The sequence below is a fragment of the Monodon monoceros genome, unplaced genomic scaffold (assembly GCF_005190385.1).
Source record: "Monodon monoceros isolate NGI ecotype Baffin Bay Population unplaced genomic scaffold, NGI_Narwhal_1 Super_Scaffold_2, whole genome shotgun sequence".
Lineage (NCBI taxonomy): Eukaryota > Metazoa > Chordata > Mammalia > Artiodactyla > Monodontidae > Monodon > Monodon monoceros.
In genome coordinates, this window is record NW_021703776.1 from 78,277,685 (window position 1) to 78,299,830 (window position 22,146).

Consider the following 22,146-nt stretch of genomic DNA (forward strand, 5'->3'; position numbering starts at 1 on the left):
GATGCTATTACAGAAGGCATGAGAGTTGATTCAACCTCCTCCTCTGCCTCTTTTGTCTTTCTGTGAAACATTTGCAATACAGGTGTGTCCTTTTCAACTCTGGGTCCCTGCTTGTCAGACGTTACTGACATTGTGAAGGTCTAATTTCTAAATGTAAAATACACAAAAAACAAAAAAATTTATAATACCATAAAATACAGGTAGCATTACGTAGGTTAACTTTTTCAATTTTTTCATTATTTTATTTTTATATCAAAGATGATATAAATACACTATAGAAAATTTGTAAATAGAAAAAACTAATGGAAATCACCAATAATCTCTATAATATATACTGGTAACTCTTGGTGTATTTCTTTCTGGCCTTTCTTCTAAAGACTTTTTAAAAACATGGTTGTAAATAATAATATACATATATTTTTGCATCTTGTGTTTTTCACTTAATCATACATCCTAGTTTTCATGTTATTTCATAGTCTTCATAAATATAATTTAAATAATTTTAATACCACATAATAGTCTATCAACTGGATGTAGCAAAACTTAATTAGCAATTTTCCTTAAGTTTTGATTTTTGAGTATCCAGCTTCTATTATTTATAGTTTTGTTTTTTTCTTTTTTTTTTTTTGTAGTACGCGGGCGTCTCACTGTTGTGGCCTCTCCTGTTGCGGAGCACAGGCTCCGGACGCGCAGGCTCAGCGGCCATGGCTCACGGGCCCAGCTGCTCCGCGGCATGTGGGATCTTCCCGGACCAGGCAACGAGCCCGTGTCCCCTGCATCGGCAGGCGGACTCTCAACCACTGCGCCACCAGGGAAGCCCTTCTACTATTTAGTCACCTCATCAGAGAAGACTTTCTGTATCATCTTCCTAATTCATTCATTCACCTATTAATCAATTTGTACATTAATCAATTTATTAAGCATTACTTCTTATCAGGCACTAAATATATCCTAGAACAAAACAAAGAGGCTTACCTTCTTAGAACTCATATTCTTGCTGGGGGAGACAGACATTCAACATACAAATAAGCAATTTATATCAGATGTTAGATGTATACGAAAAAATTAAGAGAGCAGAGTGGGGGAGGGTGGGATTTTCCATGTGTTGGGTCACTTTGAGAAGATGCTGTTTGAATGATAGAGAGTTAGCTATGGGGATATTTGGGGGAAGGGTATTTCAGGCAAATGAATCAGCAAGTGCACATTTGGTAGTGGGCCTGGTATATTCAAGGAAGAGCATAGAGGGCACAAGGGCTGGACACGTCCCTTCACCATCAACTTCCTTGTTTATTCTCCGGTCTGTAGCATTTATCACCAACTGACATAGTATAGGTTAAATATTTGCTTATTTTCTGTCTTCTCTTACTAGAATGTAAACTAGGAAAATGAGGACTTCATTTTGTTCACTGACAGAACACTACTTGGTACAGTGCCTGGCACATAGTAGGTGCCCAACAAATATTTTGAATGAATGAATGAGTGATTCAGAAACCTGAATCAATAGAAGCTATAAGTTTGTTACAGGTTTTTTTTTTTTTAACTTTGCACATTAATGAGAGAGTGATTGCAAAGTCATTGTCCAGTGTTATTGTTTTATTCTTATCCTAGTTCATTAGCCTCTGAAATCACATAGTTTAACTCCTCTGTGAAGAGCTGAAGCCTGAGGAGAACAAATCACTTGGCAAAGTCAAAGAGCCAGTTTGTAAAAGAGGCCAGTCTGGAATCTGAGTTGCCGAGTTTTCTCTTCACCATAACTCTTGTCACAATGGAATCCAAATATATTCATTCAGCTTTTGACCATGAATTTAATGCGTTTTTTATTAATTTGGGCTATGACTACTGATTACGTTCAACCAGTCCCCAGATCTTCCAGATACAGATTCTCTGTTTCACTTGGCTCACTGCTCCAAGGTGGATGGGAAATTCACCTCTAAAGCTGCTTAATGACTACAGCTTCTTGGGATTGTCCTAACTTCCCTTTATGGAAATAGCAAGGTATTCAGGGTCTCTAATCTTCCGTGTTCTCTTTTTCAAAAGGGAGATCCTAATGGTGTCTTTTTTCCTTTTATACAGATTTAATCATATCAAGTCGATAAAATACTTAGCACAAAACCTGGCACATAAAAGTCCCCAACCAAATGTTAGCGATTATCATCAAGCACTTTCAATAGTACAATGGGATAGCATTCAGCTTAAAAAGGAATGAGGATGTTCTCTATATGCTGATGTCAAAAGAAGTTTAAAATGCAAGTGTCTTGTTTAGGCTTTATTTTGACTTCTCTCTAATCATATTGAGGGAGACTCATAATCTTATACATTAGAAATGTATTTCCAATTACATTTTAGAAAGACTTCCTGGAGATAGCTAAACTAATCTAAAATTTATTAAGCATCTACTGGTATGGAACTCTAAAGTATACAAATGTAAAAGTCATACGTGACTAGCCAGCTAAGTTCAAGGAAATGATAATCTCATCAAAGAAAGGGAACCTGAAGAAACCATTACTAAGCCATGTACATCAAGTATAAAGTGATATATAGTGCTATCAAATTTTAAGTTATTTGCTTATTATAAACCTTGAGCAGCAGCTCTGTTATAATTTAAAATTATAGAATAAAATTTAATAATGGAAAAATATTGTGTCAAAGTGAATGTTAGTATTATGATTTTTGTTTCTATCAAAGGACTAAATATATAAACTTACTGTTTCCTTTGTTTTTATGACTAATCTTAAGAACTTGGAAAATGTTTAATGTTACTGAACATTCATTTATGAGCTCGACATTTTGTTCCTCTCGGCGAGCCCAGGAACCATCAATTTTTCACTTCAAGTACCGCTTTTATTGTGCAAACTTAGAACAGGGTACTCTATTCTCTGTGTCTGGAAAGTAGAAGTCTTAGGTCATTATTTAGGCCACTTACTGCATTTTGTTCTATTCAGTTACTGAAAGAAGTAATTTTCTGCAATCAAATTTATTGCTACCCCCAAATCACTTACAATTCTTTTGTCAAGGCAAAATATATAGTAGATGTTGTACTTCGAATCTACTAAAGATTGTACTGTGTTGGTAAACCTAAGCGTAATAAGGTGGTACAGTTTTCCACCTAGGAGCATTTACTGATTTCAATTTGTGTGTATTCTAGCAATCCATATTTCCCTCTGGATTTAAGAAACCTGCCCTTATTCTCTTTTTTAAAAATATTAGTTTATTTTTCCCTCTGGAGGCAGATAGTTCAAGACTCTGCTCTACAGAAAGACAGGGGAAAGAATTGTCAGACCCACTACTTGATCATCTCAAGATGGTGAATGACTTTGTAGCTATCACATCTAAATTCCACGCAGTAAAATGGAGAATAGTACAAAGAGGAAATAAAACCAATGAATAAAATAAATCTCTTTTTAGAAAATTTCCCAGAATCTATCACATGATGCATCAGCTTACATCTTTTGGCAGAATTTGGTCACTTGACCCAGCTGGCTGCAAGGAGGATGGTAAATGTGTTCTTTTTCTGGCAACCATTTGGCTAGATGAAAATCTATTACTACTAAAAAAAGGGAACAGGAGAGTGGGGAATAATAAGCAGTCTCTGCCATTACTATGTCCTGCACAATGGACACTTTTTTATTTCATTTTTTTCTCCCTCTACTCACTACTCACTACAACTTCCTAAACAGTAGGGACTATCTTGTTCACCATTGTATTCCTAGGTCAAGCTCAGACCAGGCACACAGGAGGCACTTGAAAAATGTTTCTTAAACAAAGAATAGTTAAAACAAAGAATAGTAATTCGGTTATTCCTAGCCAGAGATGCATATTAAAATCATTTGGGGAGCCATCCCAAAACAAATACTCCTGGGTGCACCACCTACTGCGGAGTCAGAAGTCTTAACTAACTTGTATATTTTGAAAAAGCTCCCTAATCAACTATGATGGGTATTCCTAGTGAAAAAAGTTAAAATATATATATAACAAGAAAAGAAAAATTTATGTGATATTTTAAAGAACAATTAATTGGAGTTTTCTGCTTCATATCCTAAGCAGGAGCAACAGAAACAACTTGATTGTTCTTAGGAGTTGTGAGAACCATAACATGGGGATGGTTGTCTCTCCTTCCTTCCTCCCTCCATCCTTCTCCCTTCAAAATAGGTTTCCCTTGGGACTCCCCTGGCAGTCCAGTGGTTAGGACTCAGTGCTTTCACTGCCATGGGCCCAGGTCCAATTCCCAGTTGGCGAACTTACATCCTGCAAGCTGTGCAGCATGGCCAAAAATAAGTTTCCCTTTAGTGAAAGTCTGCTGGGGGACGACTCTCTATTTTTTAGTCTGATAATGTCTTAATTTTACTCTTAATGTAAAAAGTTTTGATGGTTATAAAAGTTGACAGTTATTTTTCCTTAGCATTTTGTAGATCCTTTTTCATAGTTTTATGTTATTTTTTGTGATAATACTACTTTTTATCTGAACGCCTTCCTTTGTAAGTAAACTGTCTTTTCTCTCTGGGCCCACTTTAAAATGTTAGACCTGGTTTTGAAGTTCTATACTTTTGGTCTAGTTTCTAAACAGGCAATTTTTTCTGCTTATCCTGCTTATTATCTAAGAGTCTTTTGCTTAATCATTATTATGATTTCATCTTTTAAAATTTTAAGATTTATACAGAGGTATTTATTATTTTCTATTTGATATTTATAATTACTTAAACATTAGGAGATCCTATACCTGTTTTCCTGTTGTTTTGGGTTTTTTTTATTCTTGCTGACCTCAGTCATGGTAGTTTATTTATTTGTGTGTTTGGCAACCTTTGATTATGAGTGTGTATTTTGTTGATCTTAGTCTGTGGGAATTCTAAGTGTCAAAATTTGGGTTATTTTCCTCCAGAAAGAATTTTTTTAATTATAACATCTTAATGGAGATATAATTAACATATTATATAATTTATCAATTTAAAGTCTACAATTTAATGGTTTTTAGTACATTCACAGAGTTATGCCTCCATCACCCCATCACATTTTAGAACATTTTCATCACCCCATCAAAAAACTCCTAATCCATTAGCAGTCACTATCTATTTTTCCCCAATCCCCAGCCTCCCTAGGGAACCACTAATCTACATAACACACAGGGGCATACCTGGGAGTGATATTTGGGAGAGGACAGCCCTAAATTGGGTAATGCTTTGTGCTATACAATTGTTTGTCATTAAAAGAGTTGTAAGTCTTTCAAATGCTCTCTACTTAATACCTACCTTATAAGATCAAATTTTTCTCCACTAGAGGATTAAGACATTTCCTTAGTGGAGCCTGCATGTCCTCCAAAAAGAAAATAATTTGTGATATTAATGAAAGTCAATATCAGGGGCTATTTTCAAGTTACTCCAGAAATATAGCAAGGACGTCCTTTATGAGTAATGGTGCAAGACTAAATTCTGTGCTCCTTAAACAAGACCAAGCATCCCCTTTTCAGTCCATTACCTCTTTTCATAAACTCCCAAGATCTACATCTAAAGTTACCTACTTGGCCTTCAGCTTAATGAAAAGTGCCTTTCCCAATATCTTTGGCACCATCAGGCCTGACTGTGGAAATCCGGGAAGAGGTGAAGGAGAGGAGACTAAACTGTCCTGACTGGGTGGATTCCTTCTGTTACCTCATTTAATAATTAATCACAAGGAAGTAATAAGAAATTTCCACATTGAAATCAAATGCTGGGCTTGAACTTCTCTAATTCTTTCCTTTCATTGACTCTTGCCCCACACAATGTTAACAGACACTGGCAGCGTCCATACAGATCCCCCCAGGTCCCTTTTATTGTCTGTTGTGTATCCCCTCCCCGAGATTCAGTGGCTTCCGCTCCTCCCTCCCTCCCATTCAGTGTGGTTTTGCCTCCTGCAGCACTTAATTGGATCCTTTGTGTGATCAGGCTAATGCTGCCTTCCACAGGACTTTACTTGAAACTGCACCCTTTCTTGGCTTCATCCCCTTTTTTTCTTCTGCTGCTTTCATCCTCTAAGAATTTTTTCCTGAAAAATTTTCCTTAATAAATCACTTGCACATTAAACCTCATCTTAGAGTCTGCTAGTGGGGAACTCAAACTAAGTCTCATTTATTCTCCAAATATTTAGAAACAAACATGAAAAAAGGAGCTTGCTTTTGCATGGAAACTATACCATGGACAAGTCAAAACACAAACTGGAAAAACACATTTGGGACACATGACAAGACACTAATTCCCCTGATATATAAAGAGCTCTTACGCAAACCAATTCAAAACCACCCAAACCTAACATGGGAAAAGGACATGGACCAAAAATTACAGCAAAGAAAAGATGCATGGCCTAACTTCTCAAAATGAAACAAATTATTATTAAAATGGCAATGAGATATCATATTTATATTACTCAGATTGGCAAAGGCTCTACAAAGTATAATAATATAATGTGAGTTTGGATATGGGGAAATAAGCACTAATTTTTGGAGGACGTGTTAACTGGTACAATCTCTTTAGGAGTCAGCATTATATATTATACCTTTAAAATGGACAAGAATTGCCTTTTCAACTCTGACTGCTCTTTCCCATTCTTCTCTTTAAATTCTGTAATAGCATTTGCTGAAGTCTGAATGTTTGTGCCCCTCAAAATTCATATGTTGAAATCTTAATGCCTGTTGTGATGATATTAGGATGTGGAGCCTCTGGGAGGCGTTTAGATCATGAGGGATGGGCGCTTTTATAAAAGAGGCCCGGAGAGCTTGCAAGCCCCCTTCCACCATGTGAAGACACAGTGAGAAGTCTGCGACCTGGAAAAGGGCCCTCACCAGACCATGCTGGCAACTTGATCTTAGGCCTCCCAGCCTGCAGAACTGTGAGAAATAAATTTCTGTTTTATATAAGCTACCCAGCCTGTGGTATTCTGTTAGCAACCTAAATGTACTAAGTCAGCACTTATCAATCGGAAGTTACTTGTTCGTTGATTTTCTTATTGTCTGTTTTCTCCTACTAGAATACAATCTCCATAAGAACACAGCCTGGTGCATGTAGTATCCTCCATGCCTGCGCTTGGCATGTAATAAATGCTACATATAGTTGAATCAATAAATCAAGTAGTCGGTACTTACGGTGTGGTTTGAGGTGCCCCAGTGACTCCAGAACATCTCCTTGATAGCTCTCTGCAATGTCTGAAATTCTTACTTAGGCAATCAATGAAGACCGTGAGGGAGCCTATTAAACTATCGTTTCATGAAAATCTAAATAGAAATAAATTAGCTAAGGAACCAGAGCAAGAAAGAAGTAAATTTTCACTGAGGTTGTGGACCAGGTAAGATCAGAATCATGAAGTAGATTTTAATTAATTGCAAACAAGTAGGTGACAGACTTTGCAGGTAGTATGGGGAGCCTCACTTGGGATGTAGAGATTATCCAACCCAAGTAAGACAAGAGACGTCTTAAGATAGTACAGAGGAGAAACCAGAATCCAAACCAAAGCAGGCAGAGTACTACGGTGTCCATCACAAAGTTCCAAGCGGGGAAGTGAAAGCAAGGGCACAGAGGAAAACTGAAAGCATCAGAACAGTTCAAGCAGCGAGAAACAGTGGGTCATAGCAAGAGTCTAGAGAGACCAGCAAGCCCTAGAGTAGAATCCACAGCATTATTTCTGGATGTAAAGGGAGGCATTTGAGGTGCCAGTGATTTTAGGCTGAAATATGACAAAAATGGAGACTCCCCAATTTTTCCACTTGTAAGAATATGGAAGGGACAGGGTTGAGTTGTGGAGCAGTCTCTGGCCCTTCTTGTAGGACCCTATGTCATGGTCCAGCTGCTGCCAGGGCTACACTTGACTGCAGACACCCCCGCTACAGGAGACAGAGGGCTCCCAGACATGGTCTAGTTTCAGCCAAACCTTTGGTTTGGGACTTTGGTTCCAGCCACACGTCTTTGGGCTGGAGACAACTTTCTAGAGTTGTCTTCCTTAGATTTAAAAATTTTATTCTAGGAGAGTTTCCTGGTGGTCTAGTGGTTAGGATTCACTGCTTTCACTGCCATGGCCCGGGTTCAGTCCCTGGTCAGGGAACTGAGGTCCTGCAAGCCGTGTGGTGCTGCCAAAATAAAATAATAATTTTATTCTACATCTTTGAAGATAGCCAGAAACATCTCAGACATCACCCAAGCCAGTCTTCTGATGAAACGGATCTCTTGAGCTGAAGAACTCAACAGGTCTCAGTGCAACTGGTTTATTTTCTTCTTCTGACCTGCTGCAGTAAGGCACTCCAGGATTTGCCAATGGACTAGAAATGGTTCTGAAATCTGAATCCAAGGGATTCAACTGAAATTTGCTTGGCCTGAGCTAAAAAGAAGTTGAGTGATATCTGGGACAAATAGGGACAATACTTGTACCAACTTCATAGGGTTGTTATCAGTATTAAATGTGTTAATATGTGTAGAGTGTCTGAGAGAGAAGGAAGGAAGGGAAAGGGAGGGAAGAAAAAGAAGAAAAATGAAAATATTAGTGACTATTCCACTTGTCTCAGATTTGGGGCTAAGGCTAGACTCAAGCTAGTGCACTTTGTCCCATTCCCTCATTGTGCTTTATACCACAAAGGTGTGTAGGTTCAGCACTGATGAGCTCACACTTCACCCATTCTCCATTGCATTTTTCTGAGAAAGTTATATAATAAGGCTTCAATAAATAACTTCAATTAATCACTGTTGGCAAAGTTACAAGGTCACAAACATTAACCAGGAGATGAAAGACCTCCACAAATTATTCAAATTTAACTCTAGGTAAAGTGTTAGTCTCTTGGTTTAAAGGACTTCTCATTCCAACTTCTTAGGTGCCACGATGTGGAAAGTTAGTAAATTTGAATACAGCATTTCCATTTTCCTGATCAAAACTAAGTTAAAACATGAGGCATAACTGTCACACTAACACCTCTAATCATTTGGAGTAAATGCACGCACACACAAATACTTGAGTGAAAAAAATTAACAGAAGTAACCATTCTGTAACAGTTATCTAAACCAAAACAGGCAGATGGTTTAGGGGCAAGAGAACTGCATTGAGGTCTAACTAAATGCATACTTTTGAAAATATTTAGACTGAGTTTTACTTCCTTTCAAGTGAGGTTGACTCTAATAGGTAAGTAGGGTGGTTAATTATAGAAGCAGAAAGATGTCCATCATCTACATACTGTACTAGATAATTAAAATATTCAGGCTCCCTCTCAAGAAAATGTCCTGTGTTTGTTTCATCTCTATGACAGTGACTTTTCCAAGGAGGGCATTGGGCAGAGCTAGAGCATCTGAATTAGCTAGAACTGAGTTTTCCAGGTTGGGGATGGTGGGCAAGTCATTTAATTTTTTTCTAATGCTTATTTCTTCATTTGGAAAATGAGGATAATTCTTACCCCAGGGTATTACTGAAACATTTAAATGCCAAAATTAATTGTTTACTGAAAGTCCTTAGATGATTTCATAATCAGTTGTTGATTGCCTGATTTTAGAGATTTGGTTGAAATTGCTTTCCTGTAAACACTGTCTCTTAATGACGTTTTAATGAAACTCTTGCTGTACTCATGTTAACATTTGAAATATAATAAATACTGAACATTTGGTTAAGGCAGTTTAGACCATCCATAAATACTACTTATACCTTGGAATTTTTTAACTATAGCTATTACATGTTAAGCATTGAAAGCAAATAAGCCATATGCAATTGAATAAAAACAATATTCTTTGTCCAAACTATGAACATTCATTAAGTAGCTAAAGTACTAATTAGATGCAACTTTGGGAGACTCACTGCTTTATAATTTTGTTGACAAGGGAACGTGTGCCTTTGAAATTTCTTTTTAACTCTTTGAAGTTATCATGTTATCTGTCTGTTCTGGCTTTTTTTGCTTTTATTTATTTATTGTAGCAAAAAAAGTAGGGCTTATAAAGATCTTGCCCCTATCCCTCAAACTCATCCTTGGTCCATCCCCTAAGCTCATACTCGGTTCAAACTCTTCAAAACTTCTGAAGCGGAAAAGCCTACAATCTTAATGAATATTCCTGGATATTTCCATAGCTGATTTCCCCATCCTCTCAGAGTTCTTTCTTTCCTGTGCCTTCTCCCAGTTGGTGAATCTCAAGGACACTCACATCCCTGTCACAAACTGGCCAGATTCTTAGTCGCCTGTCACAATAGCTCTGCATTCCTAATTCTCTGGTTTTAGGTGAGAATCATAGGGCACTCCTGTTCACCTCTGTTCTTGGTGAGGAGACAGACACAACTGCCTGCTCTGCTCATCCACAAGGGTAAATGTGCTCAGGGTTTTTTTTGTTTGTTTGTTTTTTGTGGTACACGGGCCTCTCACTGTTGTGGTCTCTCCCGTTGCGGAGCACAGGCTCCGGACGCGCAGGCTCAGCGGCCATGGCTCACGGGCCCAGGTGCTCCGCGGCATGTGGGATCCTCCCAGACAGGGGCACAAACCCGTGTCCCCTGCATCGGCAGGCGGACCCTCAACCACTGCGCCACCAGGGAAGCCCTATAGCATTCTTATGTTAATTTACCATCCTTGCTAACCCTTTCTGTTAGTAGGCACTTGAATTCGCTGGGATTCAAACACAGATATATAACACACACACACATACACACACACACACGCATGCACACACACACACACACACACACACCAAAAAAAAACCCTTTTCCCCCATCACACAATAATATCTCAAAAGATTAAGTCTTTAATTGACTGGGCAAAGAGCTGCCTTTTCTCACCCAACAGGTTAAATATTGAAGAGCTGGACCAGTTTCTGAACTACAGACTTCTTAGAGGAAAACTTCTAAATGTGCTTCAAAAGTAACTTGTCTTTTAAATTTTGTACTGCATAACCTGATAGGAAAAATGAGATATGGCTTTCGGTGAAAAAAATTAGAAGTTCTGTAATGTGCCATGTTTTTAAGGCCAACACTTTGGCTTTGGGAGATTGTTTAGCATTTATTTGTGCTTGGTAAGTGATACACAGGTTAAGAATTAGCAATTTCTTTAGCCTTGAGGGTCTCCAGCCTGTGCAAAATTTATCGGGGGAAGATACAAAGGTGAGACAAAGTAGGAGAAGGAAACAATAATAAGGAATACTAATGATAATGATAATAATAATAAAGGGAAAGGGGAAGGAAGAAGAGTTCATGGAATACCACCAAAAATGCTATTAACTTAAAATTAAAATTAAAAAAATTAGTTACTCATAAAATATCATAGCTTATTCTTATTAATAAGAATTGCTCAGAACAATTAAGATCACAGCCAGTCCAAATATGCTCTTTGCTACTCACAACGCGCTGGGCTTATACTAGTGTCTCTAACTGGGTCTCAGAAGTGAATGTTGAGAACCCTTAAGTGTCTGCTGTCTAAATAGAATTCATTTAATTTTTTGACTATAGTCAGAAACCTCTGATCTGTGATTTCTGGATCTTGCCTTTGTACTTTAGACCTAAGAATGTTTCTTTCTGCCTCCTTTCTTTTCTCTCAATTATATATTAACACATCAGTCTCTCAACTGTCTGTCTACTTGCCTGGAGAAATTAAATTCCTCTAGAGCTCTTACCACTGGGACTCAGACCTGCGATCAATTTCAAGTTCAAGTGAGCCTTCCCGGCCTCCTGTGCTTTTGACTCTGTTCATTGTCTTGGCTCACACAGATAGCAACTCTCTTGCTTTGTATGAAACAGTGATATTTGAGGAGATTATGTTGATAAGCATCAGGCGGCCCAAAGGCTGTAAGAGTTTTTCTTTTCTTCTTAAACTCCGAAGACTTCAAGAAGGTTTTATTCCACAGAATGAGTCTGAAAGACGCAAGTTCTGGCTCTGTCTGTGTCACTGGTTTGTTGTTTTTACATCAGTTTGGGTAAAAGAGTTACATTATGATACATATAAATATACCGATCTTTCTCTTAAAGATGAAGCCGGTTTGAGAAAAGAAAAGAGACCTGTAGAAACTACAATCCTTTTTTTTACCTTTGGTGATTACCACAAGTTTCCTAGGGCTGCTGTAAAAAATTGCCATTAACTTGGTGGCTTAAAACAACAGAAACGTATTATCTCACAGTTCTGAAGCCTAGAAGTTCTAAATCAAGGTGTCAGCAGGGCCGTGTTCGCTCTCGAGACTCTAGAAAAGTACCTTTCCTTGTCTTTTCCTAGCTTCTGTTGGCTCCTGGCAATCCTTGACATTCCTTGGCCTGTAGCTGCATTATTTCAGTTTCTGTCTCCATTGTCACAAGGACTTCTTCACTGTATCTCTGTGTCCTCTCCTTTTCTTATTTGGATACCAGTCACTGGAGTTAGGGCCCAAGCTAAACCCAAGATGATATCATCTTAATATCTTTAACTATTTATATCTTCAAAGACTGTTTCCAAATAAGGGCATATTCTGAGGTTTGGGGTAGAAGTGCACTTGGAGGGGGGACACTGAAACCCATTAGAGTACCTATCCTCCTTTAAATGTCATCAACTTTATTACTTTTTAAATTTTAAATTCACAATTTTCAAGGATAGAAGTGTCCATTCTGTTTTGAAGGTTTCTGTGGGTAGAGATCTTCCCAATAGGCTCATTCTGCCCTGAGGTTTCCTCATATAAAATGATCATGTGGATATTAGGTTTGAATGTTAATTATTTCAATAAGCTTAACCTACTCCTTCCTTGAGATATGGGGACATCTAATCATTTCTTTATTCCATATACTTGTCCCACTCCCTGCCATGCAGGCATTTGTACTGTTAGTTGGTGGTTGAAAGGAATTAGTTTTTCCTCCAAAGTTACCTTAGGTGAAGATTTTCTAGGTCCTAAGTAAGGAAGTTTATAAGGGTTTAAACTGTGAACATTTTTAGCTCCTTTACATGTTCTAAACATTAGGGGGAAAAAATCCATTGTCTTCAAAGTATGAGACTGTAATGGTTCTTAAGATTTTATTTTATTCTGTCTATGGTGTTCTCTTTAGAGTAATTGCTCTTTCAGCAATGGGAATAAATGGATAATTTGCTATGGTAAGGCCACATGTTCATGGGAAAAGTGGTACAATTCTCATGGTACCCTCATATAGCAGTATGCTACTAATCTAATTAAAATAAATGTTCTAGTTTCCTCCTAGAATCACAGAACATTTAAATATGTTTTCTTGTAGGTAATTTTTGCAACTACCAAATGTTAAATAATACATAGCTTGGGACCTCCCTGGCAATCCAGTGGTTAAGACTTTGCCTTCCACTGCAGGGGGTGTGGGTTCGATCCCTGGTTAGGGAGCTAAGATCCCACATGCCTCCTGGCCAGAAAACCGAAACACAAAACAGAAGCATTATTGTAACGAATTCAATAAAGATCTTAAAAATGGTCCACATCAAAAAAAAAAAAATACGTAGCTTAATTTCTTATCCTTGTCTCAGACTATTTTTATTGTACCACAAAATGCACCATAACACTTCACATTGTGACCATCAGAATGACAACACAATCTCAATTATCAAAGATTATAAAAGAATAAAGTACATCTATTGCTTTTATTAAGCTAGGCCAGAACCAATCCTTTTAGTGAAAGATATAAAGTCATAAAATATTTTATTAACTTTAAACATGAGTGTACACTACTTTGAGATATTATGGAGCACTGTTATAAATAGCACTTCAGCTTACCCCTCAATAGGAGATTTTGTTTGATTCAATAGTTTCAAGCAAACTTTTGACTTATTACCTCTGGCAGAAGTGACTTTTGCTTCCTCCTGTACATGCCTCCCTTAAAAAAGAAAAAAAAGTTGAAACGTCACAATTCTATGAGAGGTGTTTTCACTTTTTGGCAGACCACTAAAAAGTGGTCTTTCATGAAATAACGAACTTGAGAGGTTCAAGTTGGAATTTATTTTTATTTACCAGTCTTTTGCTAAGGCATTGCTTGGTACGGCCTTCTGCACAAGTAGAAAGGCACAAGGAAAACTAGCTGCATTCATTTCTCTGCAGGTTCAATAGTGATTTGGAAAGACGAGACAAAGGTCACCTATTATAGGATTTGTATCATACATAAGAGAAAATAATTTGATTGATTCAAGCACTGGAGTCCTCCGTCTTCAAACACTGAATAAGACTCCCTGCACTTAAAGTTGAGAACTTGGTAAAGCTTATAATCTCTGTTACAGAGATGTAGTGTAACAATATATTCTACATTTCTTTTTTTTTTCCCAGTTATAGATGAAGCAACTTTCAAAACATTCCTAAAACATGAAGAAGAATATTTAAATGTAAATCATCATTATACCTCTTTATCCATCAAAGTGGCTTCATTCCACTCTCTCTCTTCTGTGTTTATATCTTGCATCAAATATTAGATAAAGCAAAGTGTGTAGAAGAAATAAGTGCTTTTCATAGTCATTCCTCTTTGTGATGGGAGTACTAAGGCTTCAACATACCTCCTTTGGGAGCTTTGTTGTGTCCAGTGGAGTACCCCAGGCAGTGTTCACCTTCCTTCTGGTTCCATGTTGTTTGACTATGGATTTCAGAGCATCCCCTCTTATTGCAAATATGTCTTTCCTTTGGGCCTGGAATGCCCCAACTGACCGTTGTGCTGGAAGATTTGACATGCCTCCAGATCTGAGCCTCTTCCCTTTAGTAGGAGACCCCCAAAAAGGTGCGACAGGAAATTTTATTACATTATTTTATGCTGATAGACTTGGCTACTATCCTCACATAGATGAAAGAACAGGCAGGAGTGTGCATGGAGGAATCCCCCAGATGGGATCCTTAAAAAAGCATTTGGACAAAGCTAAAGAAGACATTTCCTATTACATGCCAATCGACAACGTGGGCTTGGCTGTCATTGACTGGGAAAACTGGAGGCCTACCTGGGCTAGAAACTGGAAACCTAAAGACACTTACAGGGATCAGTCTATCGAGTTGGTTCTGCAACAAAATATACAACTTACTTTCCCAGAGGCTGCCAAGATAGCGAAAGTGGAATTTGAAAAGGCAGCCAAGAGTTTCATGCAGGAGACTCTAAAATTGGGAAAATTACTTCGGCCAAATCACTTATGGGGTTATTATCTTTTTCCTGACTGTTACAATCATAATTATAACCAACCTAGTTACAATGGAAGTTGCCGGGATATAGAGAAAAGAAGAAACGATGCACTTGACTGGTTGTGGAAGGAAAGCACTGCTCTTTTCCCATCCATTTATTTGAATAGCAGGTTAAAATCTTCTCCACAAGCTGCCCTCTTTGTTCGTAATCGTGTCCAGGAAGCCATTCGGATGTCTAAAGTGGCCAGTGATAAAAGCCCACTTCCAGTTTTTGTGTATGCCCGTCCAGTTTTTACTGATGTGTCTTTGCAATTCCTTTCTCAGGTAAGAAAATCAAGGTAAGAAGGCTATGGAATATTGTTCATAAATGGTGTTTAGTGGGACTGAACATAATTTTTGAAGGGAGTGAAATTTAACTTTTAATAACCTTTAGGAATATGCACCCAGGTAGTTCTCCATTATTATATGAATGTAAAATAAGAACATGTTTCTTTTTTTCTTTTTTTTTTTTGGCGGTACGCGGGACTCTCACTCTTGTGGCCAGTGCACAGGCTCTGGACGCGCAGGCTCAGCGGCCATGGCTCACGGGCCCAGCCGCTCCGCGGCATGTGGGATCTTCCCTGACCGGGGCACGAACCTGTGTCCCCTGAATCGGCAGGCAGACTCTCAACCACTGGGCCACCAGGGAAGCCCCAAACATGTTTCATTTTTAACGTAATCATATAATATCTTAGCAGTCATGGAGAACTGGGTAGTATAGACAATGTATTATCTCAGTTCCTTTCATTTTTTCTTTTATGGGCCTGGTCTCTTGTCAATAGAAGTAATTAAAATAATAGCAGAAAATCTGTGTTTTTCTTACAGTAGGGCAGTGGTGACATAAAAGATAGAAATAAATAGTGGTGAAATATTTAAATAATTATTGTTGGGTCAGCATTCTTGGCTTTGGTGTTATTGTCCTATGTATAACACTTTCATTTTATTCCTCCCTGTTAACTCTTTCTACACATTTGCCAGGGTGACCTTGTGAATACAATTGGTGAGAGCGTTGCTCTAGGTGCCTCTGGAATTATAATGTGGGGAAGTCTCAATTTAAGTCTAACTAGGGTAAGTTGAATTGATAGGAAATAGATGAAATAATTTCTCCTTTTAATGTTTTTGAGGATTGTTGTGGGATTGAATAATAAAATAAGCACTATGTTTGGCACAAAGTAGTAGGGGCTCAATTGATAGTGGCTAAGTCAAATTATCTTTCATTCATGTGGTTGTGTTGTAAGGCTGTTTTCCAGTGAGGAAACAGAAATTTGGTGAGATTAATTGAAATTCCCTAGGCTGCGTGGCTAAGAAGTAGCAAAAACAGGACTACAACCTTGGTTTCCTTATGTGGTGTTTGGTGTTTTTTTCTACTATACCGTGCTGTATCACTTCTCAAAAGAGCTCAACTAGTCAATATGTATTCACTCATTCTTCCATTCACCCAATTACTGTTTATTAAGCACTTTTATTTAGTTAGTCATTTAATGACAGTTTACCATGGGGGCCAACAACTGGGGGCAGGGTGTGGGCAGTTGGGATTTAGTTACTTTTTGAAAATATTACTAAATTGTTCAAAGTTTCCTTAAGGGAGAGGAAAAGGAATCCTTCTTTATTTTCCACAGGTTATATTTAATAGTGTCTATTTTAAGTAAAATTTTAAGTAAAACTTGTTTTGTTAGGAAAAATGTTGGTTTTGTTCTGTATTCACTTTCTGCTAATGCATTTTCTTCAGTTCAAAAAGCCTTTAACTATCATGACCTAAACCTTTTCTCTCTTCCTTTATTTTCATCCTTTTTTAATTCTCCATATGAGGTCTTTATCCTTCACCTCTTCAATCTTCTTGACTCAAAGCATAAGTAAAACTGTCACATGGACACTGCTGAGTTGGAGCTGAACTTTTCCTTCTCTGATGGATGTGGAAATATTAGTGACGTAGGTGCCATGGAGAATGTCTAATGAAGCTCTTGGCCCAGATGTCTTATCCTAGGACCTACAGAGAACTTTATACTCTAAGACTTTATGCTAGACTTTATACTCTAAGAACAGATCTTTTGACATCTTGTCCTTCAGATAGACTAGCCATATTTTTCCTTCATTTATAAAGGTACTTAACTTTGTGAAATTCTTTTAAGGTAATCTGAGCCCTCCTACCTATTTGGTAGACTCTGTTGTCTCTGGTTTGATCAACAGTAAAGAGAACTAATAAAAAATATAAGTTCAGGGAAAGGTATATGTCCCTTTTGCAAAATCTTCTATACGGCAGAAAGTTATTTAAGAATTATAATACTTAAATATAAGAGTATTCCTAGTTTTTATTAGTTGTTTTCTCAAACCTACAAACTCCTTTCTCAAGGATCCTGTTAATTCTACGATAGAACAATTTATAAATTCCCCATACTATTTCCTTTTTTTAAAATTTTCAGAATTGAGAACTCTACCCTTACTCTGATGAGGAATGAATCAGGCATTCTCCAATTAGTAGGATGGCATGGCATACTACTTGTCACATTTTTTTAAATTGCACTTTAATCTTAGATTCATGTACTTCTACCACGACTCTCAAATCACCTTCAGTATTATTCATACAGGGACAGTCCTTCAACTTTAATGTGATGATTTTCTACTTAATGACACTGCCTTGAAATTGTTCCCTGTGGACTCTGTTCTATATATTTCTGCTACCTTTCCCAATTTATGATGATTTTGAATGTTAATTCTGTCAATATGTCCCCTTTTTTCTATGTCATTTGAAATCAATAAAATCATGGATTACTTGTGTTTCCTGATTCACTGACAACTCGAGACAATGGTAATTGCAGTTTACTTGCGATGGCTGAATTGATTTAAAACAATTGTTATCAAATGTAGGCAAACCATTTCCTTCCTTCCATCTTATTAGATCCAATGGCGTGACAGAGCCAGCTTCTACTGGTCCCAGCTCATGAGACCTGATTGTTAAATATTCAGAAATTTTGTGAACTGTTGAACACAGCCATTATTAAAAATTAAATTATAAAACTCAGAATAAAATTAAGTATGTTAAAAACAGAAAGTATTGATAACAAATACTTAAAATGTATCAATTATTTACTTTATTTTACTATTATCCATACTTTTGAGGTTATTTACACCTACTATATCTGTCTAAGTGGAAATGGTATTGTGTAATGGTGTGCTACTTCACACCATACTACCATAATGGTGGGGTAATTGGTCTCCAATTCTGCACTCAGGGATGCCAGGTTGGTAGCTTAAAATTGGCCATGGTAGGAGTATTTACACCATGGGTATTGACAAATGCTATAAACTAGGCTTTATCTCTTAGAGAAACAGTTTTAGATCCTTCCAAATATTGCATCTTGTATAGGCTCACGATGGTCAAAACATTCTCATCCCTTTACTCCTCTTCCTGTCTAGTTCTTGTCTCTGTAGACAATTCCAATGTCATCTGATCTTGGTATAAATTCTCATATATCCCTGGCACCGGTGTTAAAGTTGGAGGGATAGAAACAATATAAAACAATAAAAATATTCGATGTGATAAATTCTATGCAGAAAATTAAAATAGAGAGCTGTAAGAAAGTAGACTGGAAAGGTGTCTGAGAAGGGTCTTGTCTAATTAAAGCTGTGATCTGAATAACAACATGGAGTCAACCATGTTAAAAATGAGAGGAAAGAGCATTCTGGGCAGAGGGAACAGTAAGTGCAGTTTGAAATGAACCTGCCACCCCTGTGAAACAATTAGTATATCTAAGGCCGAGTGGGTAAGAGAGAGTTGTACAAGAGCAAGGAAAGGTTTCATCCCATCAGGCTGTATACAAGTTGAGAGAAGTTGAATTGTATAATAAACACCACGTAAAGCTACTGGAGGGTTAAGAAGAGGTTTTCTATTGGTACCATAAAAATGACAACAAACAGTGGTTTAAACAGCGGAAAATTATTATCTTACAGCTCGGCAGTTCAGAAGTCCAATATGGATCTTAATGCTGTAAAATCAAGATGTCGGCAGGGTTGCATTCCTTTCTACAGAAAGACCCTCATTTGCTCATTTGGGTTGTTGGCAGAATTCATTTCCTTGTGTTTATAGCATCAAGATCTCTATTTTCTGACTGGCTGTGGCTAAGGCGATTTCCAGCTTCAGGAGGTCACCGCATTCTTTCCCTTTTGGCCTTCTCCTCTATCTTCAAAGCCAGCAATGCCGGATTGAGTCTCCCTTAGCTTTGAATTTGTCTTCCTTCTTCCAGCTCATTTTAAAAATCCAAGCTACATTTTTAAGGACTTGTGATTGAGCCCATCCAGATAATTCAGGATAACCTCCCCATCTCAAGATCCATACCCTTAAACATATCTGGAAAGTCCCTTTTGCCATGTAAAGTAACACAGTCACAGGTTCCGTGGGACTGAGGTATGGACATCCTTGGAAGGCCCTTGTTCTGCCTACCACCGATGGCACCACCTCAAGGAAGGCAACAGGAAGTAGATCCAAGTGTAAGCTGTGAGGTTCCTCAACTTGCCTGCCCACCCGCCCACCACTTCCTTTGACCTTTTACTGAAGGACTAGCACGGCCAACTCACTCCATGGGACTGCTGATCATGAAAGCAAGCAACTACCTTCTACGTTCTGAAAAGGACGGAGTCCCAGTTTTAGAAAGTATCAGTTTCAAGATGAATCATTTTAGTTACTCATCACTCATACTCTGCCAAATAAGTATATCTGTAAAAGAGCTGTCATAATTCGCCCATACTTGAATGATACATTAACATTTAATATATACTCGGTTGAACCCGTTTAGTTGTTTTGAGCTAGCAATTTAGAAACCACTCTTTCCAATGCCTAAACTTGTCTGACAAATGTGATACTTATTACATTTATTTGTACTTTAAATAATTTATACATCGAGGGCTAACCAATGATATGGGGCCCTGTGTTAGCCCTTTTATGTACTTTCTATCTCGTCATCTTCACAGCAACCCTATGAAGTAGGTGCTATAATTACCCTTATTGTATGATGATGAAGCTGAAACACTGCCAGATGAATTAACTTGTCCAAGGTCTCCCAGATAGGAAACTAAGACTTAGAACGCTCAAGAGATTCCCAAGCTCACACAGCTAGCCATTAATGGAACTGTGACTCCAATCCGGACAGATGGACTCCAGAGCCCATGCTCTAATTCCTCCACCCACACTGTACCATTCTGCCCCTCCCACCCCCATTAGTTTATGAATTATTGAGGAAGACCGAGGCTAGGGTATACTAAACCTCAACTGGTCAATTATTTAGTGACATGAAATGGCATGTGAAACTTACAAATGTTACAAAAAACTGTTGGAATGGTCTTGCTTGTTCAAGTAAAAAAAGATAAAACATTTCCTGCTCGTACTGGTTCTCGGTTGTGTGTGTGTGTGTGTGTGTGTGTGTGTGTGTGTGTGTGTGCGCGCGCTTCCTTAGAAATTGCTTAATGTAGTGAGTTAATTCACATATGAACCAACTTGGATGTTAATAATCTGATCTTCGTATAATTTTACAGCAATCTTGCATGAACCTAGACAATTACATGAAGACTACACTGAATCCTTACGTAATCAATGTCACCTTAGCAACCAAAATGTGTAGCCAAGCACTTTGCCAAGAGCAAGGAGTGTGTACAAGGAAATACTGGAATTCAAGCAACTATCTTCACCTGAACCCAAAGAATTTTGCTATTCAAACTGGGAAAGGTGGAAAATACACAGTACATGGGAAACCCACACTCAAAGACCTGCAACAATTTTCCAAAAAATTTTACTGCAGTTGTTATGCCAACATCCGCTGTAAGAAGAGAGTTGATATAAAAAACATTCATACTATTAATGTATGTATTGCTGAAGGTGTTTGCGTAGATGGCTTTCTAAACTTTGAACCCAGGAATCATTCTTCTCGCTGGAAAGAGATATCGTCTACCACTCTCAGCAATATCTCATTCTCTACACCAACGGTCACAGTATCTCCATGTGTTCCTGGGAAAGATCTCCGTGGGTGCCTCAAAGTCACCTGTTCAGTGGAAGCCCTCTTCAACAACACCCAAGGGGGCTGTCATAGTGTTAACCGGAAAAACACTTCCAGTCAGTTACATATTCAAAACAAGAAAAATGAAACAACCTATTAAAGTACAAATTCAGTGCTTAGTAAGCTTCCTGTCTACATTCTTTGTGTTTTTATATTTTTTACATTTTATTTTTAAATTAATTAATATTTTTTGGCTGTGTTGGGTCTTCGTTGCTGCGCACGGGCTTTCTCTAGTTGCGGAGAGTGGGGGCTACCCTTCGTTGAGGTACGCAGGCTTCTCATTGCGGTGGCTTCTCTTGTTGCAGAGCACGGGCTCTAGGCGCACGGGCTTCAGTAGTTGTGGCACGTGGGCTCAGTAGTTGTGGCTCACAGGCTCTAGAGCGCAGGCTCAGTAGTTGTGGCGCACAGGCCCAGTTGCTCTGCACCACGTGGGATCCTCCTGGACCAGGGCTTGAACCCGTGTTCCCTAAATTGGCAGGCAGACTCCCAACCCCTGCACCACCAGGGAAGTCCCTTACATTTTTATATTTAATAGTTTCACTAGCTTATTCTTTTTAGGCAAGTGATGATACCTACATATTTAAAGTTTTATATTTGAAATGTGAATCAAAACTCATGGCCAAGATAGTATTTTAATTTTTTGAGCAAAGATTGCTCTTCCATGATCAAATTGAACTTGGAATTATTATTGACTGATAAACAAGGAATTGTGACCAATGCCTTTAATTTTCAAAATCATAGTGAGGGCAGTGTTATTACTAAATCCATTGATACTACATTTCACTTTTGAAATTCAAAGTAAACTCTTGATAAATAAGATAGCATAGAATTTGTTTTGTAAGATGGTATCCAATTTTGTATTTTCTAATTGCCATGTGTATAGCAGATATTTCACAAACTGTGGATGTGTATATACTAAGAGGTACCTATTATATTCTTGGTTCAACCAAAGACTGATTGTAAGGCCTATAATACTTAGAGGCCTAGTGTTCTTCTGATAAAAGTGAAGATTTGAATAATGCCAATTT

The 22,146-nt window shown here is 38.0% G+C and overlaps 1 protein-coding gene across 1 annotated transcript; it reads left to right on the forward strand.

The window, feature by feature from the left end:
* Positions 1 to 14,402: 14,402 nt before the first annotated feature.
* Positions 14,403 to 21,218, forward strand: SPAM1 (sperm adhesion molecule 1). Its single transcript, XM_029234417.1, has 3 exons — positions 14,403 to 15,359; positions 16,053 to 16,142; positions 20,601 to 21,218. The coding sequence occupies exons 1-3, from the start codon at positions 14,403 to 14,405 to the stop codon at positions 21,216 to 21,218; spliced, it is 1,665 nt and encodes a 554-aa protein (XP_029090250.1).
* The last annotated feature ends 928 nt before the right edge of the window (positions 21,219 to 22,146 follow it).